The sequence below is a fragment of the Calypte anna genome, chromosome 1 (genome assembly GCF_003957555.1).
Source record: "Calypte anna isolate BGI_N300 chromosome 1, bCalAnn1_v1.p, whole genome shotgun sequence".
Lineage (NCBI taxonomy): Eukaryota > Metazoa > Chordata > Aves > Apodiformes > Trochilidae > Calypte > Calypte anna.
The window spans coordinates 84,971,625-84,987,396 of NC_044244.1; the positions used below are offsets into that span (position 1 = coordinate 84,971,625).

Below are 15,772 nucleotides of genomic sequence, written 5' to 3' on the forward strand. Positions count from 1 at the left end.
CTCAGCATGTCCCAGCAGTTCTTCCTTTTCTGTCCCCCAAGGTTCACCCTTCCAAGACTGTCGTTACCCTTTTTGTCTCTTCCTTTGTTCCCTTTCATTTTCTTTGCTACCCATCCCTGTCTTCTGCCTTTCTACCTTACAGACTCCCAGCTGGCAGCTTTCCACATTTCTCCTCTTTGCTCCTGCTTGCCACTGAATATAAGGTCTTGGAAGCAATCTCCTGTATCCTTTAACCCATTGCATCAGGGAGCTGGTGCTGACACAGATGCAGCAGCAGAAGCTCTGCTCCCCACTCCCATGGCTACAGCTGCAGCCCCAGAGCTGTTAATTCTGCTTCTCAGATTCAAGGGTGGGTTAATAATTTTTCAGGGGTAGGATGGGGATACTTAAAATTCTGTATCAATTGCCTTTCATTGGTTATACATGATCTGCTCCAGTCCAAAAGGAAAGGAAATCAAATACAACTTCATTGATCCTGGATTTGCCACTTTTATCCTTCAAAAGAAATGGAAGTCATGTGCATATGGCAATGAAGAAACATCACAGAAAGGCATAACATGTTATATAGTAAATATTGACAGATATGCAGCAGATATCTGTCCCACTCCTTGCTTTTTCTCTCTCTTCCTCTCTTCATTCTTCTTTCTCAACAGCCAGCCCTGTTTCTGCTTTCTTCCATCTGGCAGCTCTCAGAATAATCTCACCCACCTGTTAAATGAGAGAATGTCAAGTTAAATTTACAGCAGGGCCTGGAAACAGGATGCTACAGAGAAGTATTTTAATTAAAATCCTCTAATTGAACGCATGCTTCCTTGTGAAAAGGGAGCTGCCAAGAAGGGCTTGATGTCACCACCTCTACCCCCATTTGCCACAAAAGGAGGGCAATTAAAACCAGCTCTCAAGGTAGAAAGAGGAAAGGGCATTTCCAGGCAGTTTTCCAGGGTTACCTTTGCAATACCATTAGATGTTTGATGGGAGGTTTGCCCCTTATTAGAATCAGGGTAGAATAGCTCTGCTAGTTCTGACACACTTCAGACACTTTGCAGAGTAAGAAGCTGCCAAGTGTGTGTAAGGATGGGGTTATATCTGTGTGAAACTTGAACTCTGCAACGGAAGTTTGACAAATATAAAGCCCTGCCTCTGATGTGGAGATCATCATCACAGAAACTCTCTTGGGAACACTTCTTGTTCTTTCTTCTTTGCTAGGCAGTCAAGTGGAATTTTAAGACTGTTTATTGCCTTTGCTTGAATAGATGCATGGATGGAGAGCAACATTTTGAGATAGAAAGCAAGCTGGAAATAGGCAGAAAGAGAAAAATGAATGGGGCTCCCATTTGAACAGTCTGGATGGCCAAGTCTATGTTTGTAGACAGGGCAGCATGTCCTCCACCTGGATATGCTTTCAACCTGAGATTTGCTGCAGAATATTAAATGCAGCCTTAATGTGTTGAACTGCAATTGTTCGGTAATTGCACAGGGCTTGGGTAGAGGAGTAACAGACTGGATATGTCCAAACAAACAAGAGCAGGAGCCAGGAGGAAGTATTCAGGGAGAAGAGGGAATTAGCAAGCACTGTAGGACCACATCACTGCAATGTAACTCTAACTCTTCTAAATACTATGCAAATCCATCGACACTATATACCTCCTGTAACCATGAAACCTCTACTTTTCTTTCCTTCTTAGACAGTAGCTAACTGTTATGAAAAGAGAGTTACAGAGAATGAAATGCACAGCACATGCCTCTGAAACAATTCACAACATTCCGCAGTATTTACAGGTTTTTCCACTAAGTTGCCCACAACACGCAGGACTGATGTTCACCGCTATCGCATTCCTGTGCCTCCAGGATGGTAGAGGTCATTTCCCAAGAGCCCCAGGTCACATAGGAGAAGTTCCCAGCACCCTCAGGTGTTTGCCAGCCCTCCTTCCTCTACAACAGAGAATCCTTTAATAACACACATTCACTTTGAGTTTCAATATTTTTTGCTTCGTTGACCTATTTTGAAATTGGAAAATCTTACATCCCCTCTTGAGAAACCTGGCAGGCATGTTTGGCTCATGCTGGGAAAGCAAAACCACTGGCAAACCCTCCAGCCTCTGCTAAAATTTAAAATGGACTGTCCAAGTGCTAAAGGCATTTTGAACACCCTTTGGGAATGCTAGAAAAAGAAGCATGAAAGAATTAAGACCTAGGGAAGGGTAATTTTTTTTCCACATCAAATTCTGGGGTGCAATAGTGACTTCCAGAAGAACAGTACAGCCCCCCAAAATAGTAGATATGCCAGATTTTTAGGGTAATGGAGAACAGAGAAGTCAAGACTTTTGTCCCTTTGGCTTTTTGCATTTTACCTACATACTTGTCAAATGCAGAGTAAGCTTAGCAGCAGCTCTGAAAGTGCTGTTGACAGCAGTAACTGCTTGTGCACCAGGAGAAGGACTTGCCCATTCTGCAACAATTCACCACCAAATGTGCTCTGAAAATGCTACAGCATTGCTTTGGTGGTAAGAAGCAGTACTGGTGAACCAGGAGTGCAGAACCAGTGCTGCAGATGTAAGGAAGGTGAGAACAGGGAGACAAACTCTTAGGATGGCTTGGAAAAGAACTGCTGACAGTAAAGATTATCCTGCCAGCCAGAGCTCAACATGGATATTTTGTATGCAGATAACATCTTATACAACTCATGATAACAGAAATGTCCCATGAGATGTTTATCGTGGTTTTTAAAGAAACTCCTGGTGAAGATTGCTCCACTATGTGAAGGACAGTTCTAGTGTAAGACTAGTGTTAAACTAGTGCCCAAAAATGGAGTAGTGTTTTCAAGAGACTGAAAGTTTCTTTAACAACATTGCTTTATAGATGCAATAACCATAGGGTGCTACAGAAGTTATTAAGTGAGCATGGAAATACGGTTCAGATCCTCAGCTTATGAAACATTTTTGTAGTTTGCAAAATTTCTATTATGTTTCTTGCTGAAAAATCACAGGAGTTTGCAGGCATACAACGAATATTAGGATTCTGCCTAAAATACTTGAAGTAATCCACCACCCCACAAGTGTTCAGCCATGGACTTAATTTGGACCATATGAACCTCATGAGTCATTTTTGAACAATCAGAAGGTAACAGTTCAAGAGCAAGAGACAGCAAAATATAGCTAGTGCTGTACTACAAGCCTTGCATGGTGTATACACAGAGTGCCAGGAATATCCAGTTCTGTCCAGTTGTTATCAGGCTGTTAAGCTGATATATAAAAGTCAGTGAGAAGTGTTGTCACTTGCAGCAGGGATCAACAAGGCTGACTGAGATCCACAGCAGCGACTGTAAGTAGCAGAGTCAGTGTCATTGGAAAGGAAGTTTTAGAAGACAGAATAGAAGATGAGAAAGAAAGAAAAAAGCGGAGACCCAGAGAAAGCAAGGCTGAAAGGAACTTCCCTAAAACCATTCAGTCCTTTATTAATGATCATGGTCGGAAAATGCTAAATGTTACCAGTCACAGGCCTGTAAAACCAGGCTGCTGTTTTGATGAAGCACTCACTCACCTGGTTCAAGGAGTGCCCAAATGAGGTAGACTGTCTGCCAGGAGAGGTGGATTAGCCCACCTAAGGTTTGGGTCTCCTGCTAAACCTCAACCTTGTGCTGCAATTGACCTAGAAAAGTTGGGAGATGACAATTAAAGAGCTTCCAGTCAGTAGGTGGTTCTAAGAACCAAGCCTTGCCAGCAGGAAGTGATATTATCTGGCTGCCTTCTTGCGGCTTTTGGTAGCCTCAGTAACTGCAGCCAGTGCCAGAGAAAGCCTTGGCAACTGAGCTCACCACTCTCTTCTCAAAGCTGCCACTGGCCAGAGCCCTGTGTGGGTTTGAGAAGCTGGCCCTGGCTTTTGTCAGCCTGAATCTGCTCTTTGGGGATACAGGTCCAATTTTTAATGCTGCCAGCCTGGTATGTCTGACTGCTCCCCTGACCATTTTTAAGGAATATGTTAATCGTGTATTAGTTACAAAGAGAAGACTGTGAAGTCCAAATCACTCAGGTTAGAAGCATTGTCACTGGCATACTCCAGAGCTAAAGGCATGTCTGAGTCACTACCATCAGCTAAATGAGTGTCATATTTTTAATGAGGAAGTGCTGCATTTGGCATATGCTTTTTTTTTTTTTTTTTTTTTTTAAACCAAAGTTGGAAGAGACCTCTAGAGATCATCTAGTCCAACTCTCCCACTAAAGCAGGATCACTCAGAACACATTACACAGGACTGCACCCAGGCAGGTTTTTAATATCTCCAGAGAAGAGGACTCCACAGCTTCCCTGAGCAGCCTGTTCCAGTGCCTTGTCACCCAGTGAAAAAGATTTTTCTTATGTTTAGATTGAACTTCCTGCATTCCAGCCTGTATATCCTCCCCCTAGTCCTATCACTGGGCTTTTACTAGATTAACCCATCCGGTCTGAGAGCATCCCTGTGGATACCACAGTGTCACATATGAACTGCAAAGCTGAGATTTGTGTGCTTCAGAAGATCCTGGTGAGGCCCTGACAGTGATCCACATTATGAACAATCTGTATGAGACCACTGAAGTGCTTATTTGAAGACAGAGTCTCCAGGCTGCATACAACTTTAACTGTGTCTGTGCTGACTGCTAGAAGGTATCAAAGTTCTTGAACACTTTGGGGTGCCTGAGGTCAGGAGAGTGCACAAATACTTCCCATTGCTAAGCAGCTGTTTACCCATTGTCCAGAGCTACAGACAGGTATGCTGGACCCATCATTCCTACCCTGTAGCTGCAGACACCCCTCCATCCAGGACCACATCCCTTGGGAACGGGTTTTGTAAATCTGATAATGTAAGGGGAAACTCCTCTCCTCTCCTCTCCTCTCCTCTCCTCTCCTCTCCTCTCCTCTCCTCTCCTCTCCTCTCCTCTCCTCTCCTCTCCTCTCCTCTCCTCTCCTCTCCTCTCCTCTCCTCTCCTCTCCTCTCCTCTCCTCTCCTCTCCTCTCCTCTCCTCTCCTCTCCTCTCCTCTCCTCCTCCTCTCCTCTCCTCCTCCTCTCCTCTCCTCTCCTCTCCTCACGCTTCCCCCATGCTATCCATACTGCTTTTGGTCTCTTCCTGCACCCTGGGTTCTCTTGTGTGTCACTAAGCCAACCACAGCTCCCCATGCCACCCTTGCTCTTTGTCCTTGCTCCCCAGACTCTCCCTAATCCCTTGTATGTGTTTCTAAGAAGCCGACCTCTCCCTCTGCCTTTCTAGGCTCATTATTCTCTAGTTGTGAAATGGATGCCAGCCTCCTAGAAGTTTTATTTCCAGAAACATCCAGGCAGTAGAAGATTATTGCCATTTTGCCTGAGGACTGACCCCATTCAAAGGTACTAGGACTGACTTCTCTTTTGGTTAAGAGTCTGATAGAGAATATTGAAAAATGGAGCCATTTTGGGTAGTGTTGACTTGTGTCAGAAGATCATGAGGGAAAAAGATCAATATTGGATATTTCAAACCCCATTAGACATGGCTATATGTTGCACCCTCGTTCTAGTTCTTAGGCTCTCTAGTTTCTCCTGAAGGTTGTTCAGCCTTTCCTCTGACTTCAGACGCTTTTACTTTTCTTCTTTCCTACCATTTTTTGCCCTGGTATTCAGGTTGTAATGAAGGGTAAATTAATTAAATTGAAATCAAAAGAAAAATATCAAATTTCAACAAGTATCTTCAAGAAAATGTCCAATCACAAGTACTGAAAAAGCTGATCTTAAAATGCCTGTACAAATCATGGAGAAAGACTCAAAACCAAACTGCATGTGAAACTGCAAAGACAGTGGAGGGGGGAGTGAAAGGAAAATGCATGACAAATTCAGATGAAGTGTCCCAGACAGCTTTTGTCTGCGCAGAAATGGTTTTATGGGATTCTCTGCAGAAAAGGGAACAAAAAAAATTAAGGAGTTGAGTTCAAAAGATCAAGTTGCATTTTCATTGATCTCAGACTTGTAAGAGCTGCCCCATCAATCACAGTTGCTTAAAAATTCCTATTAATGGCCTCAAGTGCTGGGGCTGCCCATATGGTTCATCTTTGTAACATTTGGGCATCTCCCTGGGAGCAGCAGGAGATCTGTCAGTGTCAGAGCCAGACACTGTGTTCATCCCTACATTCCCACGAGTGGTGTAAGGAAAATAATATTACTACAGGATTGAGGATCTCTGTCTGACCCAAGGGAAAAACAGCAGCAGAGGATGAGAAGAGAATAAAGACTAGGAGTGGCTTTTGGAGATACTGAGGACAACTGGAGAACTAGTTAAAAAATCCCAGTGTATAGTCCATGAGGTGCACAAGGCAGCTTCAAGCCAATGTGCTGCATGACACTGCAGATAAATAAACTGTTGTTTGCTCTTAAGGAGCTGAGAAATGCAGGGCTGGTGGAGGCTTTCAGACTCAAAGGGAAAATTAAGAGACATCCCTACCATTACACTGAATGATGTGCTTAATGCCCTGGTAGGCTGGAAGTCTTTTCTTTGCTTGAGAGATACAAATAAGTCAGCATGATGGTAAATCACTAAAGGGTGTTTTTTTAAGATATAGCTTTGTAGGTGTGCAGAGAGGAGCTGTACTCACTGGTAGCTGACTCATATCCATGGGCAGCAGATATGTTTTTACAGACCTGAAGACTTTGGCTGCAGACTTTGGCATACAGACATCCATGTTACTATAGACAGAATATTAGGAATGTTGTTGATGCTGAGTACATATTTAAGACTTTCTCCTGTTTCAGAGGGTTTCCCCATCTAGCCAAACTGACTCCATGCCCTAACTGCCATCACTTTCCCTTGGAAGTGATTCAAATCTAGAGCCAAAATTCAACAAATAAATCTTTCTCTCCAAGGAACACAAATTTATCTTTGTAGTAAGTCCTTTTTTGCACTGGGGAGATGGTTATGAGGAGAGAGTTCTAAACTGGATCTTCAGCTCACATTGGACTTCAATAGCGACAAAGTAACTCAGAAATGGACACTGAAAATATGTGTGCTGCAGCCTAGCTTTGGTAAGTCAGCATTCACTTTGCCATTATTGTCCCAGAGGTTGTGACAGAGCAAGTAGCTGCACTGATACGGCCAGGAGGTCTTTAAAGTTTGCAGAATCTGCCTGCAGAGAAATATGCCAGGGGAGAAGAATATTCACAATCCCTTACCCCCTCATGCTATCAATTTTCCCCCCAAAAAATCACATTTTATTAAGAGTAAATTATGCCTAGTTGAAGAAGGTCAATGCAGCATCAGAGAGCAAGTGATCACTTTCTTTCCAGGTGGGCTGAGAACAACATGGGATGCAAAACTTGGGTGATGCTGGCACAAGTCCTGAGTTGAACAGAGGTCCACCTCCTGAAATTTGAGCAGAGGCACAATGGGTAATGCTGTGAGAAAAGTTGTTTGCTGCAGAAGCAGGAGTAGAGCTGTCAACTATGTCAGCCCTCCTTCTTCAGAATGCCAGCCTGCTGCAACCAAGTGCTCAAAAGAAAGATTAACCTTGTTGAGCTGAGATCTGCCACATCTTGCACATTCAGGGACATTCTCCTGCTCCTCATCCTTTGTATGCACCTGCACTGGTGCTTGAACAATTCCTTTGCAAGCAAGCTCTTCATGAGCAACAATGCTGAAATTCAGTGTATATTCACCATTTTACACATTTCAATCTGGTCTCCTTTTTCTCCTGTGCCTATGCATTGCATTTGTTAGGGGTTGAGAGAGGTAACCTGCTTTTTATGGACATCTTTCTATAGCTGGTTATAGCCTTTGTAGCTTAAAGAAACCACTGTGATTTTCTCTTGGCCAGCTTGATCCTGCTTTGTGCTTGCAAGAGAAAGAACACTTTTTCTGGTGGCTGTCTTAGGATCTCGGCAAAATGCCATAATCTGCAAGATGAGAATAGTGACTTCATGAATAAAGGGAGGGCAAAGGGGGTGGAAATGAATTTTTGGTTTTCTACATTTAAATCTCATTAGGCTTTGTGTTTTCATTCCAAATCCTTTTCAAAATACAGTGTCTATTTTCCTCCAAGATGCTGTGACTATGACTTTATGCTTTGCCCCCGCTGATTATTTTTCTAAATAGAAAGCAATTGTTTGTCTTCAAAAGTCACCCAACAAAGAGCATCCAGGAATAAAGCAGAAAGTGAGAAAATGTGAGTGCTCTAGAAGCAGGCAAGTCACAAAGGAGTTAAAATTCTTCACACATGTCCAAGTTAAATAATACCTGGAAGGACACATGGATCTCCCCCCAGCATCTCCAGAACTCTGGGATGTGGGCTCATGAAATGCCTGCAAGGCAAAGTTGGCCTCCATTGTGTCTTGTTTAATTTGGCTGCTTGATGTACTCTTATTTGTTTTGGGTTTCCTTCCTTTAACGTGAATGTCCTTCCTTTAACGTGAATGTCCTTCACATTTTCAACATGTCTTTTCCCCAGCTCTCCATACCATATTGTTTGGACAACTGTCTCTTTTTCTCTGTGCACCTACACAAGGCTGCTGGCACGGGGCCACGTTTACCCACACACAGAGGGAGAGTAAAACCAAACCAAAGAGCCCATCGGCACAAATACCATGTTTCCAGGGGTGCACTTTTCAGCTCTGCCTGCTGGGAAGGAGCTGGCAATGGTGTCCCAGAGGCTTCCATTGGCAGGACTACTCTGGAGCAGCATGGAATGATCAAGCTTTGCTGCCTGTGCAACCAACCCACAGCCTTTCCAGCCTCAGCTGGGAACTCTTTCGCCACCACCTTGCCAAGGGTCAGTGACAAAGTACTAAGCTTGGTCTCACTAAGGCTGCAATGTCTGCATGATGTTGCAGTAGTTATGTGAGAAACATAGCTCAGAATACCTGTGCTTGGTGGTGTCAGTCATCATGCAGAAAACTTTCCCTCCCACCTGACATAAATGCTGGAAATACAAATTTGTCATTCTTTCTACCAGTGAATACGGCTTTACAATAGATGGAGCTGATTCTGATGTAAGTTATGCATGGTCAAGGGCAGGTCTTCTGTTCAATTTACTGGTATGTAAAATGAGGGTTTGACCAGCAAGGGAGGTGCAACTTAACCAACTTAACTTGGTTGCATTTTTAAGTGCCTTGGCCATGGAAAACAAAGGATAAATTTTCAAGTACTATTGTAAAGAGGAAGTTGAAGGTATTTTTCTGGCTATATAAAACAGCCTAATTTTCTTTAAAACTATTCCACATAAAATAGGAACATGTGAAATTATATTTGTTTCATAGAATCATAGAATCATAGAATCCTAGGGGTTGGAAGGGACCTCGAAAGATCATCTAGTCCAACCCCCCCTGCCAGAGCAGGGCCACCTAGAGTACATCGCGCAGGAACGTGTCCAAGCGGGTTTTGAATGTCTCCAGTGAAGGAGACTCCACAACCTCCCTGGGCAGCCTGTTCCAGGGCTCTGTCACCCTTACAGTAAAAAAATTTTTTCGAATATTCAACTTGAACCTCCTATGCTCCAATTTACACCCATTACCCCTTGTCCTATCACTGGTAATCACTGAGAAAAGCCTAACTCCATCTCCCTGACACTCGCTCCTTACATATTTGAAAACATTGATGAGGTCACCCCTCAGTCTCCTTTTCTCCAAACTAAAGAGACCCAGCTCCCTCAGCCTTTCCTCATAAGGGAGATGTTCCACTCCCTTAATCATCTTCGTAGCTCTGCGCTGGACTCTTTCAAGCACTTCCCTGTCCTTCTTGAACTGAGGGGCCCAGAACTGGACACAATACTCCAGGTGTGGCCTCACCAATGCAGAATAGAGGGGGAGGAGAACCTCTCTTGACCTACTAACCACACCCTTCCTAATGCACCCCAGGATGCCATTGGCCTTCTTGGCCACAAGGGCACATTGCTGGCTCATGGTCATCCTCTTGTCTACCAGGACCCCCAGGTCTCTTTCACCTACACTGCTCTCCAGCAGGTCAGCCCCCAACCTATACTGGGACATCGTGTTGTTCTTCCCCAAATGCAAAACTCTACACTTCCCCTTGTTGAACTTCATCATGTTTCTCTCTGCCCAACTCTCTAGCCTGTCTAAGTCTCTCTGAATGGCCGCACGGCCTTCCGGTGTGTCAGCCACTCCTCCCAGCTTAGTGTCATCAGCAAACTTGCTGAGGGTACACTCTATACCCTCATCCAAGTCGTTGATGAAGATATTGAACAACACCGGTCCCAGTACCGACCCCTGAGGGACTCCACTAGTCACACACCTCCAACCAGATTCTGCCCCATTGACTACAACTCTCTGACTCCTTCCTTTCAACCAGTTCCTGATCCACCTCACTACCTGATCACCAAACCCACACTTGGTCAACTTATCTACAAGGATGCTGTGAGAGACGGTGTCAAATGCTTTACTGAAATCAAGATAAACCACATCTACCGCTCTTCCATCATCTATCCACCTAGTAATTTCCTCATAGAAGGCTATGAGGTTAGTCAAACATGATTTACCCTTGATAAAACCATGCTGACTGCTCTTGATGACCCCCATGTCCTTGATATGCCTGGAGATAGCGACAAGAACAAGTTGTTCCATCACCTTTCCAGGGATGGAGGTGAGGCTGACCGGTCTATAGTTACCCGGGTCCTCCTTTTTGCCCTTTTTGTAGACTGGAGTGACATTTGCTATTCTCCAGTCCTCAGGCACCTCTCCTGTTACCCATGACTTACTGAAGATGATGGAGAGTGGCCTAGCAATGACCTCCACCAGTTCCCTCAGCACCCTTGGATGCATTCCATCTGGACCCATCGACTTATGGATGTCCAGATTACTCAGCTGATCCCTAACCCAATCCTCATCTACTATGTCAAGCTCCTCATCTATCTCGACTACTTCTGGGGCTAAATGAATCTGGGGCTCATGCGGAAACCCTGCAGGAGTAAAGACAGAGGCAAAGAAGGTGTTCAGCACCTCTGCCTTCTTTATATCCTCTGTCACCAGGGCTCCCATCTCATCCCTTAGTGGGCCAATATTGCCTCTGGTGTTAGTTTTACTAGCTATGTATTTGAAAAAGCCCTTTCTATTATCCTTAACCTGACTTGCAAGGTTAAGTTCCAAGGAGGCCTTAGCTTTCCGAATTGCCTCCCTACATCCTCTGACGACAGTCCTGTATTCCTCCCAAGTGACCAGCCCCCCCTTCCATGATCTGTAGATTTTCCTTTTCCACTTAAGTTTTCCCAGCAGTTCCTTTTTTAACCATGCAGGCCTCCTAGCTCCCTTACTGGATTTCCTAACCATAGGGATGCTCTGATCCTGTGCTTGCAGATAGTGGTCTTTGAATATTGACCAGCTATCTTGAGCCCCTTTATCTTCTAACACCCTGTCCCATGGGATTTCTCTTAACAGTTGATTGAGGAGGCCAAAGTTTGCCCTGCGGAAGTCCAGGGTTCTGGTCCTACTGGGCATTCTGGTCCTTCCACACAGGATCCTGAACTCAACCATCTCATGATCACTGCAGCCAAGGCTGCCATTGACCACCACTGCTTCAACAAGGCCCTCCTTGTTGGTTAGTACAAGATCCAGCAGCGCTCCTCTTCTAGTCGGCTTGTCCACCATTTGCATTAAGAAGTTATCGTCAATGCACTGGAGGAACCTCTTAGACTGTGAAAGGCTGGCTGTGTGAGTCAACCAGCAGATATCAGGGTAGTTAAAATCACCCATGAGAACTAGGGATTGAAGTTGTGAGGCTACTTTCAGCTGCCTGTAGAAGGCCTCATCAACTTTCTCGCCTTGATCAGGAGGTCTGTAGTAGACCCCCACAACTGTATCACCCACACCAGCCTGCCCCTTAATTCTTACCCACAAACTTTCAACTTGCCCCTCATCAGCCCCTGCACAAAACTCAGCACATTCTAGTTGCTCCCTCACATAAAGAGCATAAAGTAGTGGAGAACTGAGTTAAAGAAACCCCCAGTGGTACAGTTATGGCAGCAACTGAAGGGAGAAGAAAACATAGATATTATGGATGGATGAACATAGAGAATTTTTAATGTTTGGATTCAAGCTCAGTTGAAATTGTGAGCTCCCTGCTTGCCTTGTAGGGGCAAGTCACGGATACTATGTGTATAACCAAACAAAAAAACAATTAAACAGAGCATAAAAGCACTTATGTTTGTGTACAGACAGCAAAACTAATTTGATGTGATTATAATTGTGACTGTTTAGTGATTAGTTGCCTAGTTCATTCAGTAACTATAAACAGTGTATGCAATACTGTAAACAGTGTAAAAAACAAATCAAATACAGCACATTTTATGTATAAAGAATTATGTTTCCTTTCAAAGACTGATGTTTTTGTCTTTGTGATTAAAACCTATGGTGGCCAGCTTTGGAAGTATGCAAGAAAGAGGGCAGTTTACTGTTAACTATCCAAAAGTATCTCAGCTATTCATAAAACATCTTTACAGACTCTATGCTGTCTCTTTTGTTATGTGTTCATGGCCAGTTTGTTCTTATTTCAGATCTGTGCATTATATTTTTCATTTTTATGCAGGTTTCTTCAGGCTAACTTATCTTTTTATGTACTCTGTTATTCTTTTTACTTTTTTCCCTCAGTTCAACAAATTTTTTTTTAGTTTCCTCTGGTCTTCTGTAAAACTTGAGACTGCTCCCAACTTTGTAATGTTCACTGAGTTAGGAGCTGGAGTATTTTATATGTAATACTACAGCTGCAGAAACTGATGTAACAAAACTGAGTGCAAGACTGTATAGAGATGAAAGTGATTTTTATTTAGGTTTCCAAAAAACATGAGAGAGCCAATGCACACATGGGACTCACAAGTTCCAAATGTATGTCTCCATATGTTCTGGGCAGAATCATTTGCATGTAGGGGGAGACCACCATCAAACCTTCACTTCATCTTCTGGCTTTCTTTTCACTGGTGGCAATGAATTTGGTTTTAGATAGGTCTTTTATATATTTCAGAAGTCACAGGTACTGAGCTTCCACCTTGGAAACTTGGTTAATTACCTATCATAAACCTCGGGTAACATTGCTTCACATTGCCTGCTTCATCCTCATTTTGGGCAGCTTGCTGTTAAAGCTTGGGTTCTTGTTTGAAGTTACAGGAAGGAGAAAGGGCACATAGAGTGTGCTGTACTCTTGTTACCATCCTCCCATTACTGGATTGCAGGTTTTCTGCTGTAGAGCTATCTATGCTGTGATTTTGATGAAAGCAACACATTCCTCAGTGTTTACCAGCTTTGCTATTGTTGATCATGACCCTGGCTATCAGGACAGGCCATTCATTGCTCTATTTCATTGCATCCTTGCTCTTGTGTTTCACTGGTGCTTTAACACACACACCTGCATTCATACTTCTGAGTAATATTCATACTTCTGTGTACAGACCCTTGCATAGCAACACTATATAAGCTGTGGACCACAGTGCTGGCCCCGATTTGGATGGTTGGTAGGCTGTGTTTAAATTTATGCTTGGTTAGTTGCACAGCAACTTGTTCCAGCTTTATTGGGAGAGGCAGATGCAGGTAATTGCACCAAGTCTCCAATTACTAGACCACATTCTTTATTTATTTTTTATTTATTTGTGCCTGTTCCTGGTCCAGTTACACCAGCTTGAAATGCAACTCTACTAATGTGCTGTTACCTGACTGCACATTAAAGGAAATGTTATAAAGGTAGAAGTGGAAATCAAGGCCATGTCAACTCCCTACCCCAGGGACACTCCCGATTCTTACAAAGAACACACCAGGAAGGCAGTGCATGGTACAGCATGCCCCCAGGACTGTCTGCTGTGTAGTCTGGAGGGAAAAGCCCTTTCCAGGCACAGGCACCTTGAATGAAAATTACTAGAGGCAGCCTGTCTTTTTGGCTGAACCAGCACCACCCTTCCCAACATCCTAAGAAAAGCACTGATGCTCTCTGCTCACAGTCTCACTCAGGACAGCTCTGTGTCTTTTCAGTACTACTGTATCTAGTAATCTGGAAAATAGTCATCTAGTATCATCTGGATACTGTATCTGCACATCTGGGGTGTGCACAGCTGGGTGCTCAAGGGAAGACGTGGCCCAGCAGAGCCCAGGATGGCTGGTGAATCACGGCATTACCTTAGTTGGAAAAGACATTCAACATCATCAACTCCAATCATTCACCACTGACAAGGCCTTAATTAAGCCATATCCTTAAGCACAATGTCTATACCACTCTTAAATACCTCCAGGAATGGTGACTCCACCATTGCCCTGGGCAGCCTGTTCCAATGTCTGATAACCCTTTCAGGAAACAATTCTTCCCAACATCCAATCCAGAACTCCCCTGGTGCAACTTGAGGCCATTACCTGTCATCTTATCACTTGTAATGTAACTTCATTGAATAGACTGATCCCTACCTCTTTACTCCCTCCCTTAAGGTGGCTGTAGAGAGCAGTAAGGTCTCCCTTCAGCCTCCTCTTCTCCAGGCTAAACAATTCCAGTTCCCTCAGCTGCTCCTCATAGGAGTTGTGTTCCAAACCCTTCATCAGCTCTGCTGCCCTTCTTTGTCCATGCTCTAGTATCTCAATGTCCTTTCTGTAGTGAGGGGCCCAAACTTTGGCTACTTGCAGATCCCATTTACCCTCATAACTTTTGCTGTCATATTACTTGATTCAAAATCAAGTTTCATTTTCTTTTCTGACATACAGGAAGGGAAATTTGTGTTGTTTCCATGTTTTGACCCCGGAAAACAAGCTGCTGGTCAACTTATGGAAAAGATAGGCACCTGAGAGGAGCCTCTAGAAGCCACCCTATCTCAGCAGTGAAGGACATTATCCAGCTGAATGTCAGAGCTTCCAAAATGCTCAACAAATTTAGAACATTACTGAACAAGAACAGCATCTGTAGGAACTTCAACTAGTGTAAAACTATATGGGCTCCTAATCCTTCTCTCCCACAGCATGCAAAGAGTTCCACATTAAGTCAGAAAAACAGACGATCTCAGTTATCCACAGACAGATTACTGCACAGTTAACCCGGCTGTGGAGTCTCATTGCTCCTTCCTGAATCAGCTGATGCCAACCACTATCCAACACAGAATCCCTGCTCATCACTGGGCTGTTGCAACACGACAGCATGCAGCCATGTCAACTGCTCTTCTCTAGTCTAGTTCTGCATTCAGGCAGGCTAGAATTATTGGAGATTTTCATTTTAGAAAGGAGCTAATATTTATAGAGTTATGCTCCATACACTTCTTCTCCCATCTGTGGTCAGGATAAGTAACAGGTACTGACCCAGAAAAAAAACCCATGAAAAGAGTTCCAGGGATTTTAGCTGCATTCTGGACATTTTCCAAGATAGCAATCAGAAAAATTAGAAGGAGCAGTCCAAACACTGACTGAGCTGCTTTTCCAGCAGAAGTCTTGTGGGTCAGCAGCAGGCAGGACAAACCTGTCCCAGCAGACCAGTAGTCAAGTTCTCAGAAATGGTCCCATCAGTGCGCTCAAAACACTGGGTTACAGACCTGTCCAAAAATGGGTGATCCTGCAGGCTGGTTTTCTAAGAAAGACACAATGTTTAAGGGGTTATATGTTCCTTGGACAGGAGTTGGCTTATTTATGGCAACTTACCCGTTGGCCACACCAGCACCGTCATCACAAATTTCTGCCACTGCTGCTATAGCTGCATTTGTAGCATGTAGCTGACATGCTCAGATGTTCTGCCCAAGCTTTAAGTGCATTTTCATTTTGTTGTTTTGTTTAGAATGATGCTCAACAAGCAACATCCATAAAACCTCATCTGCTAGTACTAGT

General features: G+C 43.9%; 1 protein-coding gene across 1 annotated transcript in view; it reads right to left on the reverse strand.

Annotated features, from left to right (window-relative positions):
* Positions 1 to 644: 644 nt before the first annotated feature.
* Positions 645 to 15,772, reverse strand: part of TBX15 (T-box transcription factor 15) — a 111,134-nt gene continuing 96,006 nt past the window's right edge. The window contains exon 8 of the mRNA XM_030467075.1: positions 645 to 708. Coding sequence (XP_030322935.1) covers positions 701 to 708 — 8 coding nt within the window. The 3' untranslated portion in view covers positions 645 to 700. The remainder of the gene's footprint in view (positions 709 to 15,772) is intronic.